The following is a 12,650-nucleotide window of genomic DNA, read 5'->3' on the forward strand; positions in this document are numbered from 1 at the left end:
TTATACCCTATAATTAACTTGCAGTAGAAAAACAAGGTACTTATTAAGAGATTAAATTATGCCATGTGAAAGATATCCTCATTTTTATATCTATAGTTGAGAGATTGTGTCTAGCAATGCACTGGTTACTTTCCTCGACACTCCCCTACATACAGTATAAAAGAACAATATGTGCCCACTCCTGGCAAGAAGCTTTTGGTACTATCCAACTTTAAGGATGTACACGCTACGAATCCTGGTGCTAAGCTTCCTCTGTGTGTGGGGCAGTGGGGTGACAGCTGAAAAAGAAACTTCTGATGGGTACCAGACTCCTCATTTCTGTAAAGGGATAACGTGTCCCAGGTATCGAGTGGTAAAGAAATATAGTGTAAGTGGGCTGTATAGTGTGACTTAACCTGGGTACCATAAAATTATGTAACGTGAAGACCTCTGTCTATTTTAGAATATGTAACTGTCAAGAGAATGAAAATGTTGTGCTTATTACTGGAAGCTATGTGTTTTCTCTCTCTTACTGCACTCTTTAATACTGCCAGTGTTACAAATTGCTCAACCAACAGGGCTCAACCTTTTAAGGTATTGGGACACCTATAAGGAATCCAAACTTTAGGGTTGTATTTAAGCTTGATAGACCATGACATGTCCTCACTTTCCCTTTATAAGGATGCCTAGTCAATGAGCAGAAGATGAGGATTATTTTTGTATAGTTTGACCATGCTGCATTAGGTAAGTAAAACATATATTTGTATTACAGCATAAGGTTATGGAAGACACCCACCCCATATACTTGCATATTTAGTTTTAGTGAATTTTTTTTTTTTTTCATGATTGGGGACTGTTATGCCAAAGGGACCCGGCCTACTAATACTTAACTGGTTATGGTTCTTGGAGTTTGGATGTGCAGTGTTTCTGCTTCAAACATTGCACATTGTGAGATATTTGCACTTGTGATCCCAGCAGTTTACAACAGGCTGGCAACAGACATGATAACCTTCTTCCTTGCAGGCCGAGTGCCTGCAAGGGAAATCTTACTCACCCGCCCATTCTGTTCATCCTCTGTATGGTCCTTCTACCTCTCAGCTTTAAATTAAAAAATCCCATCCTCCTACTTCTTCCCTCGCTGGCTCAGAGTGTGAGCATGTTCTGGGAGCTGGCAAAATGATTGCAGACTTCTCAGTGTTTGGACCGTTTTGCCAGCTCCCAGCGATTGGACCGCGCAAGTGCTGCCATGATGTTGGTTGGAGGAGGGTGATCAGCACGGGACCTTTGCCCAGCGCTGGATCTCAGGTAAGTTTTAAATATTTTTTTACTTTTAAATGAGGGGCTCAGGTAAAAATAACCAATAGGGTATAAATGCAGCTATGATTAGACCTAATAGGAATAAGCATGTCTTAACAGAAAAATAAGCAATGTAGAGCTTGATATAGTAACTACATAGTGATATCTCTATATCTATGGTAACTATATAATTTACTACATTAGATTGCCTTAGTGTGGATAGTAACTATGCATTACGTGGAATGGTGGTTTGTTTGTTTTCAGATTTGACAAATTTTTATTTTTCGTACACTAGGGAGGGAGGGGGATTACAGAAGGAAAAAGGGGGGAGGGAAGGGGAGGAGGTGCAACATGTTCATGCGACATTACATAGATACATAGTCACATTAAATAATGTACACAACGACACATTTCATCACTTTATCCTGCGCACAACTCTCACTGGGTCTCTTGCAGATTCCCATCTCTTTCCCCCATTGACATGGTACATTAGTTTCTGCAGATGCTTAGGGAGACCATCTTGCAGGAGCATGGTTAGATATATTGTAGGTTGGAAGGGTAAGGTGGTTGCGGTCAAGGAGGTCAGCATGGTGTGAACTTGTCTCCAAAAGGGTTGGAGATTAGGGCATTGCCACCAGATGTGCAGCACTGGGAATGGTGGTTTTTAATGTGCTCACTCTCCCCAATAAAAAACTAGTGCAGAAAACACAGGAAGCAAGTATGATATAAAGAAAGGGTCACTGTAGAAGTGAATACTTATAGTAGTAATTAATCTGCTCATTGTAGTAATGGTTTTCTTTACCTCTGTCTGGATTTCAGAATTTTGAGCATAGAACGTATAAGCCAACAAACTGGATAACGACTATTGTAGATAAGAGTCGTGATGTCTATGACACTGAAAATGGATTTTTGCGTCTCAACCAGTATACTAATGGATCAAATGTAAAAGGTTTGGTATCTGCCATGTTTTCTTCAAAATGTAATATCAGTTTTCTGTATGACATTATGCTTTTTTTTATATATATATAATTTTTTTTTATTTAGTTTTCATTTATACAAACATTTCATGACATACACAAAACTTTAAGCCAATTTATCTGTTAACATCAATTTGAATTGAAATGTATGACATTTTTTCTTAACCATATTTAATATAAAAAAGCATCTTACTTAAAGAGGTTCAAATAAGAGTTGTTTTAACCCCTTAAGGACACATGGCATGTCTGACATGTCATGATTCCCTTTTATTCCAGAAGTTTGGTCCTTACGGGGTTAAAGGAGCACTATAGGGTCAGGAACACAAACGTATTCCTGACCCTATAGTGTTAAAACCACTATCTAGCCCCCTTGGCCTCCCTAAAGATAGTAAAATCTTACTTTTATTACCATTTATGTATGTCTAAATCTCCAATGTTTTACATATATAGTACTTAGTTATGTCTCCTCTTGTTTTGCCTTGTATCTCTTGTCTTGTTTTATTTTGTCTTGTATTCCCAGTTCATGTACAGTCCTGTCATGTCCTGCCCTGTCCTTGTCATGTTCTTGTTTCCCTTATGTATTGTGTAAATGTTCTGGGTTTTGCTTTTTATCCTTCTCTGGTTCTGGGTTTCTCCTAGTTTTGTCTTGTTTTCTTGTTTGGTGTCTATTCTAGTCTTGCCTTTTTTCTAGTACTGGATACATATCTGCTGCAGAGCCTCCCTATTCAGATCCTGGGAGGTCTGCTTATGGTCATCTGGCACCTGGGATCCGCAGAAGCTGCATCAGGGTCCTGGTATGTGGAACGCTGGTGCTCAACACCAGGGGCGTGCGGTTAGCCTGCACCAGGCCCTGATAATGTGACTCCTACTATCAAGATCAGGCATACTGGGTCGCGGTCACCGGACCGCCACCCCTGACATTCAGTGTCTGCATGCAGAGGGAGGAGACACTGGATGTTTGGATGTATTTTAGGCAGCCATGACCCAGGAAGTATCTCTAACAGCTATCTGAGGAGTGGTCAGTGAAGTTATCACTAGGCTGTAATGTAAACACTGCATTTTCTCTGAAAAGACAGGGCTTACAGCAAAAAGCCTGAAGGTAATGATTCTACTCACCAGAACAAATTCAATAAGCTGTAGTTGTTCAGGTGACTATAGTGTCCCTTTAAAGGGTTCACTATTCAGTAGTATTTGTATGTAAATAATTTCGCTTTAAAACCAAACAGATACACATAATAGTGCAGACTATATATACAACTGTTATATATATTGTTGTGCCAAGAAAAAAAAAACTCAATTTTTGAGCTAAAAACTCAGCTCAAGTGAGTTCGCCTTAGGGTCCGTTAAGGCAACCCTTTCCCTTCTTTAGGAGCTGTTTTCTAGTTTTTCTTTACTGTTTGTATTTAGAGAAAAGACAGATATGGTGCAATATTGTCATTCATCCAATATGAATTTAAGTGAGTGGTAAAGTGAATACTCACAAGCCCAAAGCCATAAGTTAGGCTCAAATCAAATCACACATGTGGTTAAGGACCACATTCCTTCTTTAAAAAAGCAGGAAGTGTCATAAGTGCAGTAAAAATACTTCATTATCACATAAAAAACAACTATTTAGCTTCAAAAAACACTTATTCGGCAATAGTCCATAAAGAGTCTTATGCTTACTGTTCCCAGGACGCGTTTCACCAATGGCTTCCTCAACTGGGTGAAAAAGTCTGAAATTCTTGCATGGACCCATCCTGCTATATATAACCCCTTAATAGGGGAATAATTTGGTTTTGGGCTTTGATCTACGCACGCAAATCTCCATTTAATTGGAGACGCGATGCGAGTCAAGCATCGTTTTCAGTCTTCTTTAGTGATGTACCGAACTGTCCGCCGGCGAACAGTTCCCGGCGAAATTAGCGTGTTCGCGTTCGCCGCGGCCCCCTATTCGTCATCATTGGGCAAACTTTGACCCTGTGCCTCTCGGTCAGCAGACACATTCCAGCCAATCAGCAGCACTCCCTCCCTTCCACACCCTCCAACCTCCCTCCCAGCATCCATTTTCGATTCATTCGGAAGATGCATGCTTAGTGAGAGGAGGGAAAGTTTAGCTGCTGCTGATTAGATAGGGAAATTGATAGCTAGGCTAGGGTATTCAGTGTCCACTACAATCCTGAAGGACTCATCTGATCTCTGCTGTAAGGACAGCACCCCAAAAAGCCCTTTTTAGGGCTATAACATCAGGCTGCTTTTTTTTTTTTTCCTGTGTAATGTAATTGCAGGTGCCTGCCTGCCAGCTTCTGTGTGAGGTTCACATTGGATACTGTGCCTACTTGCCCAGTGCCACCACTCATATCTGTTTTAACAATAGGTTAAGCTTTACATTTAAAATAAATATTTTTTTTTCACTGTAATAGAAGAGCAGTTGCCTGCCTGCCAGCTTCTGTGTCAGGTTGGATGCCTTGCCCATTTGCACAGTCAGTGCCACCACTCATATCTGTTTTAACAATTGGTTAAGCTTTAGATTTTAAATAAATAATTTGTTTTCACTGTAATAGAAGAGCAGTTGCCTGCCTGCCAGCTTCTGTGTCAGGTTGGATGCCTTGCCCATTTGCACAGTCAGTGCCACCACTCATATCTATTTTAACAATAGCTTAAGCTTTAGATTTTAAAGAAATCTTTTTTTTTCACTGTAATAGAAGATCAGTTAGTTGTCTGCAAGCGTCTGGGTGTCAGGCCTACTTCAGCGTGTGCTCTGCAGACCTGTGCCAGCGTGCTTTGACAGTTGGCAATCATATCTGGTGTCTCTTTAGCGTGCTTTTACAAAGAAAAAAGGTTTCCAGTGTAAGCTAATAGCAGACAGTCAGTGTCCTTCAAGCGGCTCTGTCAGGCCTTCCTTCAGCGTCTGCCCTGCACAACCCTGCCAGCGTACTTTGACAGTTGCCACTCATATCTGGTGTCTCTATAGCGTGCTTTTACAACCAAAATTTTGTTTCCACTGTAATAGAAGAGCAGTTGCCTGCCTGCCAGCTTCTGTGTGAGGTTCACATTGGATACTGTGCCTACTTGCCCAGTGCCACCACTCATATCTGTTTTAACAATTGGTTAAGCTTTACATTTAAAATAAATATTTTTTTTTCACTGTAATAGAAGAGCAGTTGCCTGCCTGCCAGCTTCTGTGTGAGGTTCACATTGGATACTGTGCCTACTTGCCCAGTGCCACCACTCATATCTGTTTTAACAATTGGTTAAGCTTTACATTTAAAATAAATATTTTTTTTTTCACTGTAATAGAAGAGCAGTTAGTTGTCTGCAAGCGTCTGGGTGTCAGGCCTACTTCAGCGTGTGCTCTGCAGACCTGTGCCAGCGTGCTTTGACAGTTGCCACTCATATCTTGTGTCTCTATAGCGTGCTTTTACAACCAAAATTTTGTTTCCACTGTAATAGAAGAGCAGTTGCCTGCCTGCCAGCTTCTGTGTGAGGTTCACATTGGATACTGTGCCTACTTGCCCAGTGCCACCACTCATATCTGTTTTAACAATTGGTTAAGCTTTACATTTTAAAGAAATCATTTTTTTTCACTGTAATAGAAGATCAGTTAGTTGTCTGCAAGCGTCTGGGTGTCAGGCCTACTTCAGCGTGTGCTCTGCAGACCTGTGCCAGCGTGCTTTGACAGTTGCCACTCATATCTTGTGTCTCTATAGCGTGCTTTTACAACCAAAATTTAGTTTCCACTGTAATAGAAGAGCAGTTGCCTGCCTGCCAGCTTCTGTGTGAGGTTCACATTGGATACTGTGCCTACTTGCCCAGTGCCACCACTCATATCTGTTTTAACAATTGGTTAAGCTTTACATTTTAAAGAAATCATTTTTTTTCACTGTAATAGAAGATCAGTTAGTTGTCTGCAAGCGTCTGGGTGTCAGGCCTACTTCAGCGTGTGCTCTGTAGACCTGTTCCAGCGTGCTTTGACAGTTGCCAATCATATTTGGTGTCTCTATAGCGTGCTTTTAAAACCAAAATTTGTTTTTCACTGTTATAGATTGAATAGCAGTTACTTGTCTTCAAGCGGGTGTCTCAGGCCTACAGTGTGTGCTCTGCAGAACTGTTCCAGTGCACATTGCCAATCATATCTGGTGTCTCTATAGCGTGCTTTTAAAACCAAAATTTGTTTTTCACTGTTATAGATTGAATAGCAGTTACTTGTCTTCAAGCGGGTGTCTCAGGCCTACAGTGTGTGCTCTGCAGAACTGTTCCAGTGCACATTGCCAATCATATCTGGTGTCTCTATAGCGTGCTTTTAAAACCAAAATTTGTTTTTCACTGTTATAGATTGAATAGCAGTTACTTGTCTTCAAGCGGCTCTGTCAGTCCTTCCTTCAGCGTGTGCTCTGCAGAACTGTTCCAGTGCACATTGCCAATTTACGTTGCACTCATTAGAACCAAACACTGTGGGGTGATTTCACCAAGGACCACACGACGGAACAGGATCTGATTTTTAGGGTCCTTCAAATTGAAAAGGAGGATTCGGTATTTATTCTTATATCTGCTGTCAGTACACAGGAAAAGTTTAAATATTTCTTGTTCTACGTTCTCTGCAACTCCACGCACCGACTCATCCAATACGTGAAGATCTGGGGTTTCACTGACTCTCCTCAGTAGTGTATCAAACAAAGTCTGCACTGTGGTAACACGGACATCTTCAGGACATAACTCAACTATTTGCAGATAGGCAGTCTGCAGCTTCTCTTTTTCACCTGTTCTCTTCTTTCTCTTATGCGTATTCTTGTCTATATGCAGGTGGTCTCTTGCCTTTCTTTTAACCAATTCGTTCCTTCCATATGGTTTCAAAAGATCTCTGGCATCATTACTTTCAACGCAAATAACGTCATCATAGTTAGTCTCCTCATTATTCACCGGGAAGAGAGTGTTTGCACTGACTACCCACAGCATGCTCTTGCCATTGCCTACTCCACCTTCAACGACAGGGTGCAAGTCCCAAGGAGAAGGATCATTCACTTTATTATCTGTCTTTATTTCACAAGTAGTGCCTGGAACATCCTCATGGGTCACAAGATGTAAATCTGGACTAATGTCAACCCCAGGGTCTGGAAAATCATCAATTTGAAATGTTTCGAATAATCCCAGTGGGCTGCCACATTCTTCCTCCTCTGATGGTATTAAAGTTTGCAGAGATTCACTATGGGGTGGTGTCAAGCATTTTGGAGAACAATTAAGCATCTCCATCCCAATACGTTTCAGATGTCCTATCAGCTCTTCCACCCTATGCGATACTATGGGCAGGCTACCCGTGACGTCATTACTCACGGCCCTATTTCACGCGGACACTCTGTGTCAGTGTGTATCATGGTCTCTGTGGACAGGGAACAGTCTCTATTCTGCTCTGTGTCAGTGTGTTTTGAGGACAGGTGTCAATCCATATCTGCCAAGTGACCCTATGTAGGGGGAACAGTCCCTATTCTGCTCTGTGTCAGTGTGTATCATGGTCTCTGTGGACAGGGAACAGTCTCTATTCTGCTCTGTGTCAGTGTGTATCAGGGGTTTTGAGGACAGGTGTCAATCCATATCTGCCAAGTGACCCTATGTAGGGGGTACAGTCCCTATTCTGCTCTGTGTCAGTGTGTATCATGGTCTCTGTGGACGGTGAACAGTTTCTATTCTGCTCTGTGTCAGTGTGTATCATGGTCTCTGTGGACAGGGAACAGTCCCTATTCTGCTCTGTGTCAGTGTGTATCAGGGGTTTTGAGGACAGGTGTCAATCCATATTTGCCAAGTGACCCTATGTAGGGGGAACAGTCTCTATTCTGCTCTGTGTCAGTGTGTATCAGGGGTTTTGAGGACAGGTGTCAATCCATATCTGCCAAGTGACCCTATGTAGGGGGAACAGTCCCTATTCTGCTCTGTGTCAGTGTGTATCAGGGGTTTTGAGGACAGGTGTCAATCCATATCTGCCAAGTGACCCTATGTAGGGGGAACAGTCTCTATTCTGCTCTGTGTCAGTGTGTATCAGGGGTTTTGAGGACAGGTGTCAATCCATATCTGCCAAGTGACCCTATGTAGGGGGAACAGTCCCTATTCTGCTCTGTGTCAGTGTGTATCGGGGGTTTTGAGGACAGGTGTCAATCCATATCTGCCAAGTGACCCTATGTAGGGGGAACAGTCTCTATTCTGCTCTGTGTCAGTGTGTATCAGGGGTTTTGAGGACAGGTGTCAATCCATATCTGCCAAGTGACCCTATGTAGGGGGAACAGTCCCTATTCTGCTCTGTGTCAGTGTGTATCAGGGGTTTTGAGGACAGGTGTCAATCCATATCTGCCAAGTGACCCTATGTAGGGGGAACAGTCTCTATTCTGCTCTGTGTCAGTGTGTATCAAGGCTGGGCTTTGAGGACAGGTGTCAATGTTAGGTGATTTCTGCCCTTTATGGATTAAAAGCAGACTCTGCATCAACTGTGCAATTTTCCATGGGAGTTTTGCCATGGATCCCCCTCTGGCATGCCACAGTCCAGGTGTTAGTCCCCTTGAAACAACTTTTCCATCACTATTGTGGCCAGAAAGAGTCCCTGTTGTTTTTAAAATTCGCCTGCCCATTGAAGTCAATGGCGGTTCGCGTGGTTCGCCGGTTCGCGAACATTTGCGGAAGTTCGCTTTTGCCGTTCGCGAACCGAAAATTCCGGGTTCGCGACAACACTAGTCTTCTTATGTTGGTGACTTCCGGGTAAAATGCTGTTACGTCATTTCCGTTATCTCAGTCATGCGTATCGTAATGCGTTCCAGCGGCCATTAACATTCCGACTCTTATACAGATTTTCGGGCAGCAATTTGTATAGATCATACCAATCATAAATACATCAAATAAAAGAAAAAGAGTATCATAATTCTGTATATGAGTATACTGTATAATTGTGGCTATGTTACATAATGACAACGGTAAATATTACCTTAATGAATAAATATGTACATTACAATATATTACATATTTGATACTTATTTTTTTGTTTATAACGTTATATTTAAAGTGGAAAATATTGAAAGCTGACTTTTTTTAAACATACTTTTGGAGGCAAAATACAAATATATAAAGTGCTTGGTGATAATTTAGTGGGATAAGTTTAGATGAATTATTAAAAGGACACTATAGTCACCAAAACAACTCTAGCTTAATGAAGCTGTTTTGGTGTATAGATCATGTCCCTGCAGTCTCACTACTCAGTTCTCTGCCATTTAGGAGTCAAATCACTTTGTTTATGAACCCCAGTCACACCTTCCTGCATGTGACTTGCACAGCCTTCCGAAACACTTCCTGTAAAGAGTCATCTAAAGTTTATCCTTCCTTTATTGCAAGTTCTGTTTAATTTAGTTTTTCTTATCCCCTGCTATGTTAATAGCTTGCTATACCCTGCAAGAGCCTCCTTTATGTGATTAAAGTTAAATTTACAGAGAAAGAGATGCAATTGTTTTAGGTAAATTACATCTAATTGAAAGTGAAACCAGTTTTTTTTTCCAGCAGGCTGTGTCAATCAGAGTCAGGGGAGGTGTAACAAGGGCTGCATAAACAGAAACAAAGTGTTTTAACTCCTAAATGGCAGTGAATTGAGCAGTGAAACATGAGAAGCATGATCTCTATACCCTAAAACTGCTTCATTAAGCTAAAGTTATATAGGCGACTATAGTGTTCCTTTAATGATAGATCAAAAGTGCAAGGTGGATATTATAGGCAGACTTAATAGATCTTTACACCATAGTTATAAAAAGAGAATCAATATATAAACTTAATACATGCTTAATAATAGCTAAAGGAGGAAGGTTCAATAGTTTGATATTACAGAATAAAAAAGTTTTAGCTAAAAAAAGGATTAATTCGTATTAAGAATCTAAAATATATGTACAAAATATGTGAAATAACTAAAACATTTTTTTATTCTTATAAAACACTTATGAGAAGGATATGACTCGCTGCCCCCTGGTGGTTAAATTTAAATCTAAGCAGTGTTGAGAAATCTATACCTGACGTTAATTTGCATAGCCTGTAACTTAAGAACCATATCATCACTGCTCAACTAAGCATGCACAGATTAGCTATAAAAGATCTATCCACTTGTACCAAACCTGTTATATCTTGAAAAAATAAATGTGCTGTTTACTCTGCCATGATGTTGAATAAAGAAAAAAAAAAAAAAAAAAAAGGATATGAATTGTAAAAAAGGATTTGGTAAATGAATATTAGAGGGAACAAAAAAACAATTATATTTAAGCTGTTTATATTTAGGCCCCAATGCTTTTCTATGAGAAGCATTGAATTGGATCAAGACCATCGTAAATGGCAGTGAATTGAGCAATAAAACAGAGGCATGATCTATACACAAAAACTGCTTCATTAAGCTAAAGTTGTTTTGGTGACTATAGTGTGCCTTTAATATTTTACTATACTGTTGCGGAAAGCGTCAAGTATTATTTTGTTGCAAAACAGTTGCGTGTGCACTTAACTCATCCATATGATGCTCAGGATATACATCTTCTAGTATACATTTGTTGGCGATTTCACCTAGATACAACGGACTTGGAAGATATTTGCAAATAGTAAATTTTTCTGTAAAATGTGAGATTCACACTGAATTTACAGATTGCAGAAGGAGGCTGTCATTCTCACATTTTATTTTTATACCTTCTTTTAGAAAAGGGATTTCATGGTCTTTGTGTCCAAACTTGCTAGCCAATACAAATAAGTCATAGCAAAATACGACCGGTAACAACCTGAAGAACTAATAACAGCAACAACAAAAATCCATAGATAGTGTAAAACCCAGGGTAATATTTAATGAGATAAGGAAATACTCAGAAATAGAAATGAAAGCTGGGCTATAATGGGCAGATCCTCAGAATGGTAAAATTGTAATCTCAGTTTCTTATGTTTATCTTCCAGGTATATCAGTGGAGACAGGACAACCTGTGATGTTATTTGTTCCAATTAAAAAAGGCCAATTCGCTACCATATCATACTTCCTGCCACCCGGAGTGGATGCTCCTAAACCATTAATCTCTAATGTTTTCCATGAAACTTTTACTGAAGTGTCCTTGTATATTAGGTAAGAAATGGTGTTCACATTGGTACTTGGAAGAATGTTATATTACTGATTTAATTACTAGTATATTAACACCTAATCAGTCCTAAAGCATTTCTATTAACTTTAAATAAGTCGTCTCTACTTTAACTAAAGTGCAATTGCTGTTTTTCAGGACTTTACAGAGATCTGCTGTAGATTCAGATATTTATAGACTTGGAAATATTCTACAAAAAATGTTGATTTCCCAGAAAAAATCATTTGATGGTTCATTTATTGGATGCTGTCTCTATGATGGTCCAGATAAAAGCTCCCGACATATTGAAGTGTTTTTTATGGCGATATAGCCTGCATATACTATCGAAATTTTATTAATTAAATCTTATTTTTGGATGCCAAGAAGTTCCAGAATATTTTGCACCTTTTAAAGGGAGTTATTCCTTTTCTTGAAATTACATAATCAAATAAAACTTTCACAATCAACTTTAACTTCTAAAACCTTTTTATCTGTGCCTGTGCATGGGGGGTGAGAGGGGGAGGCTCAGTCTGTGCATGGGTGGGGTTCAAATTGTGTGTATGGGTGTGGAGGGGTTCAGTCTGTGTGTGGTGATCAGTCTGTGTGTGGAGGTGGGGGTTCAGTCTGTGTGTGTCAGTTTGTGTGGGGTGGTTCAGTCTCTGTGTGTATGGGTCAGTCTTTGTGTGTATGGGTGTAGGGGTCAGTCTGTGTGTGTGTGTGTGTGTATGGGTCAGTCAGTGTGTGAGGGGGTCAGTGTATGGGTCAGTATATGCGTCAGTCTGTGTGTATGGGTCAGTCTATGTGGGGTGAGTCAGTCTGTGTGTGTGTGTGCGTGAGTCTGTGTATGTGTTCTATGGGTACCTGTCCATCCTCTTGTTACTTTACATGTAATGACGTGGCGCTAAAAAATATCTCAAAGTACTTTCTGCACCAGACCCATGAAGAACATGAGCATGCAGATAAATTGATGAACTAGAAAACCAAGGCGGCAAGTGTATATTCATGCAGGATATGTAGAAACCAGACCATAATAAATGGGGGAGTTGTCTAGAAGCTCTAGAGTGAGCCCTGCAATTGTAGAAGAATGTTAACCAGTCCCTGTTGGAGCTGCACAAACTATCCATGGATCCCAATGACCCCCATCTCTGTGACTTTCTGGAGACTCATTACCTGGATGAGCAGGTGAAATCCATGAAAGAACTGAGAGATCATGTGACCAACCTATGAAGATTGGGGGATCCTACAAATGGCAAGGCAGAATACCTCTCTGATAAACACACACTGGGGGGAAAGTCACAACTGAAAGTTAACCTCTTGT

General features: G+C 40.5%; 1 protein-coding gene across 1 annotated transcript; it reads left to right on the top strand.

Annotated features, from left to right (window-relative positions):
• Window positions 1-1,155: 1,155 nt before the first annotated feature.
• LOC134586344 (heme-binding protein 2-like) lies at window positions 1,156-11,663 on the top strand. Its single transcript, XM_063441812.1, has 4 exons — window positions 1,156-1,284; window positions 2,095-2,224; window positions 11,178-11,340; window positions 11,492-11,663. Exons 1-4 carry the CDS (start codon window positions 1,156-1,158, stop codon window positions 11,661-11,663), a joined length of 594 nt encoding a protein of 197 aa, XP_063297882.1.
• The last annotated feature ends 987 nt before the right edge of the window (window positions 11,664-12,650 follow it).

The sequence above is a fragment of the Pelobates fuscus genome, chromosome 2 (assembly GCF_036172605.1).
Source record: "Pelobates fuscus isolate aPelFus1 chromosome 2, aPelFus1.pri, whole genome shotgun sequence".
Lineage (NCBI taxonomy): Eukaryota > Metazoa > Chordata > Amphibia > Anura > Pelobatidae > Pelobates > Pelobates fuscus.

What these genes read in the sequence shown, in the direction of transcription:
- LOC134586344 (XM_063441812.1), top strand. Translation starts at nt 1,156, where the DNA reads ATGATTGCAGACTTCTCAGTGTTTGGACCGTTTTGCCAGCTCCCAGCG. An exon ending in TAATGGATCAAATGTAAAAG is followed by an intron (nt 2,225 to 11,177) that starts GTTTGGTATCTG and finishes TTTATCTTCCAG; the next exon opens with GTATATCAGTGGAGACAGGA. An exon ending in GAAGTGTCCTTGTATATTAG is followed by an intron (nt 11,341 to 11,491) that starts GTAAGAAATGGT and finishes GCTGTTTTTCAG; the next exon opens with GACTTTACAGAGATCTGCTG.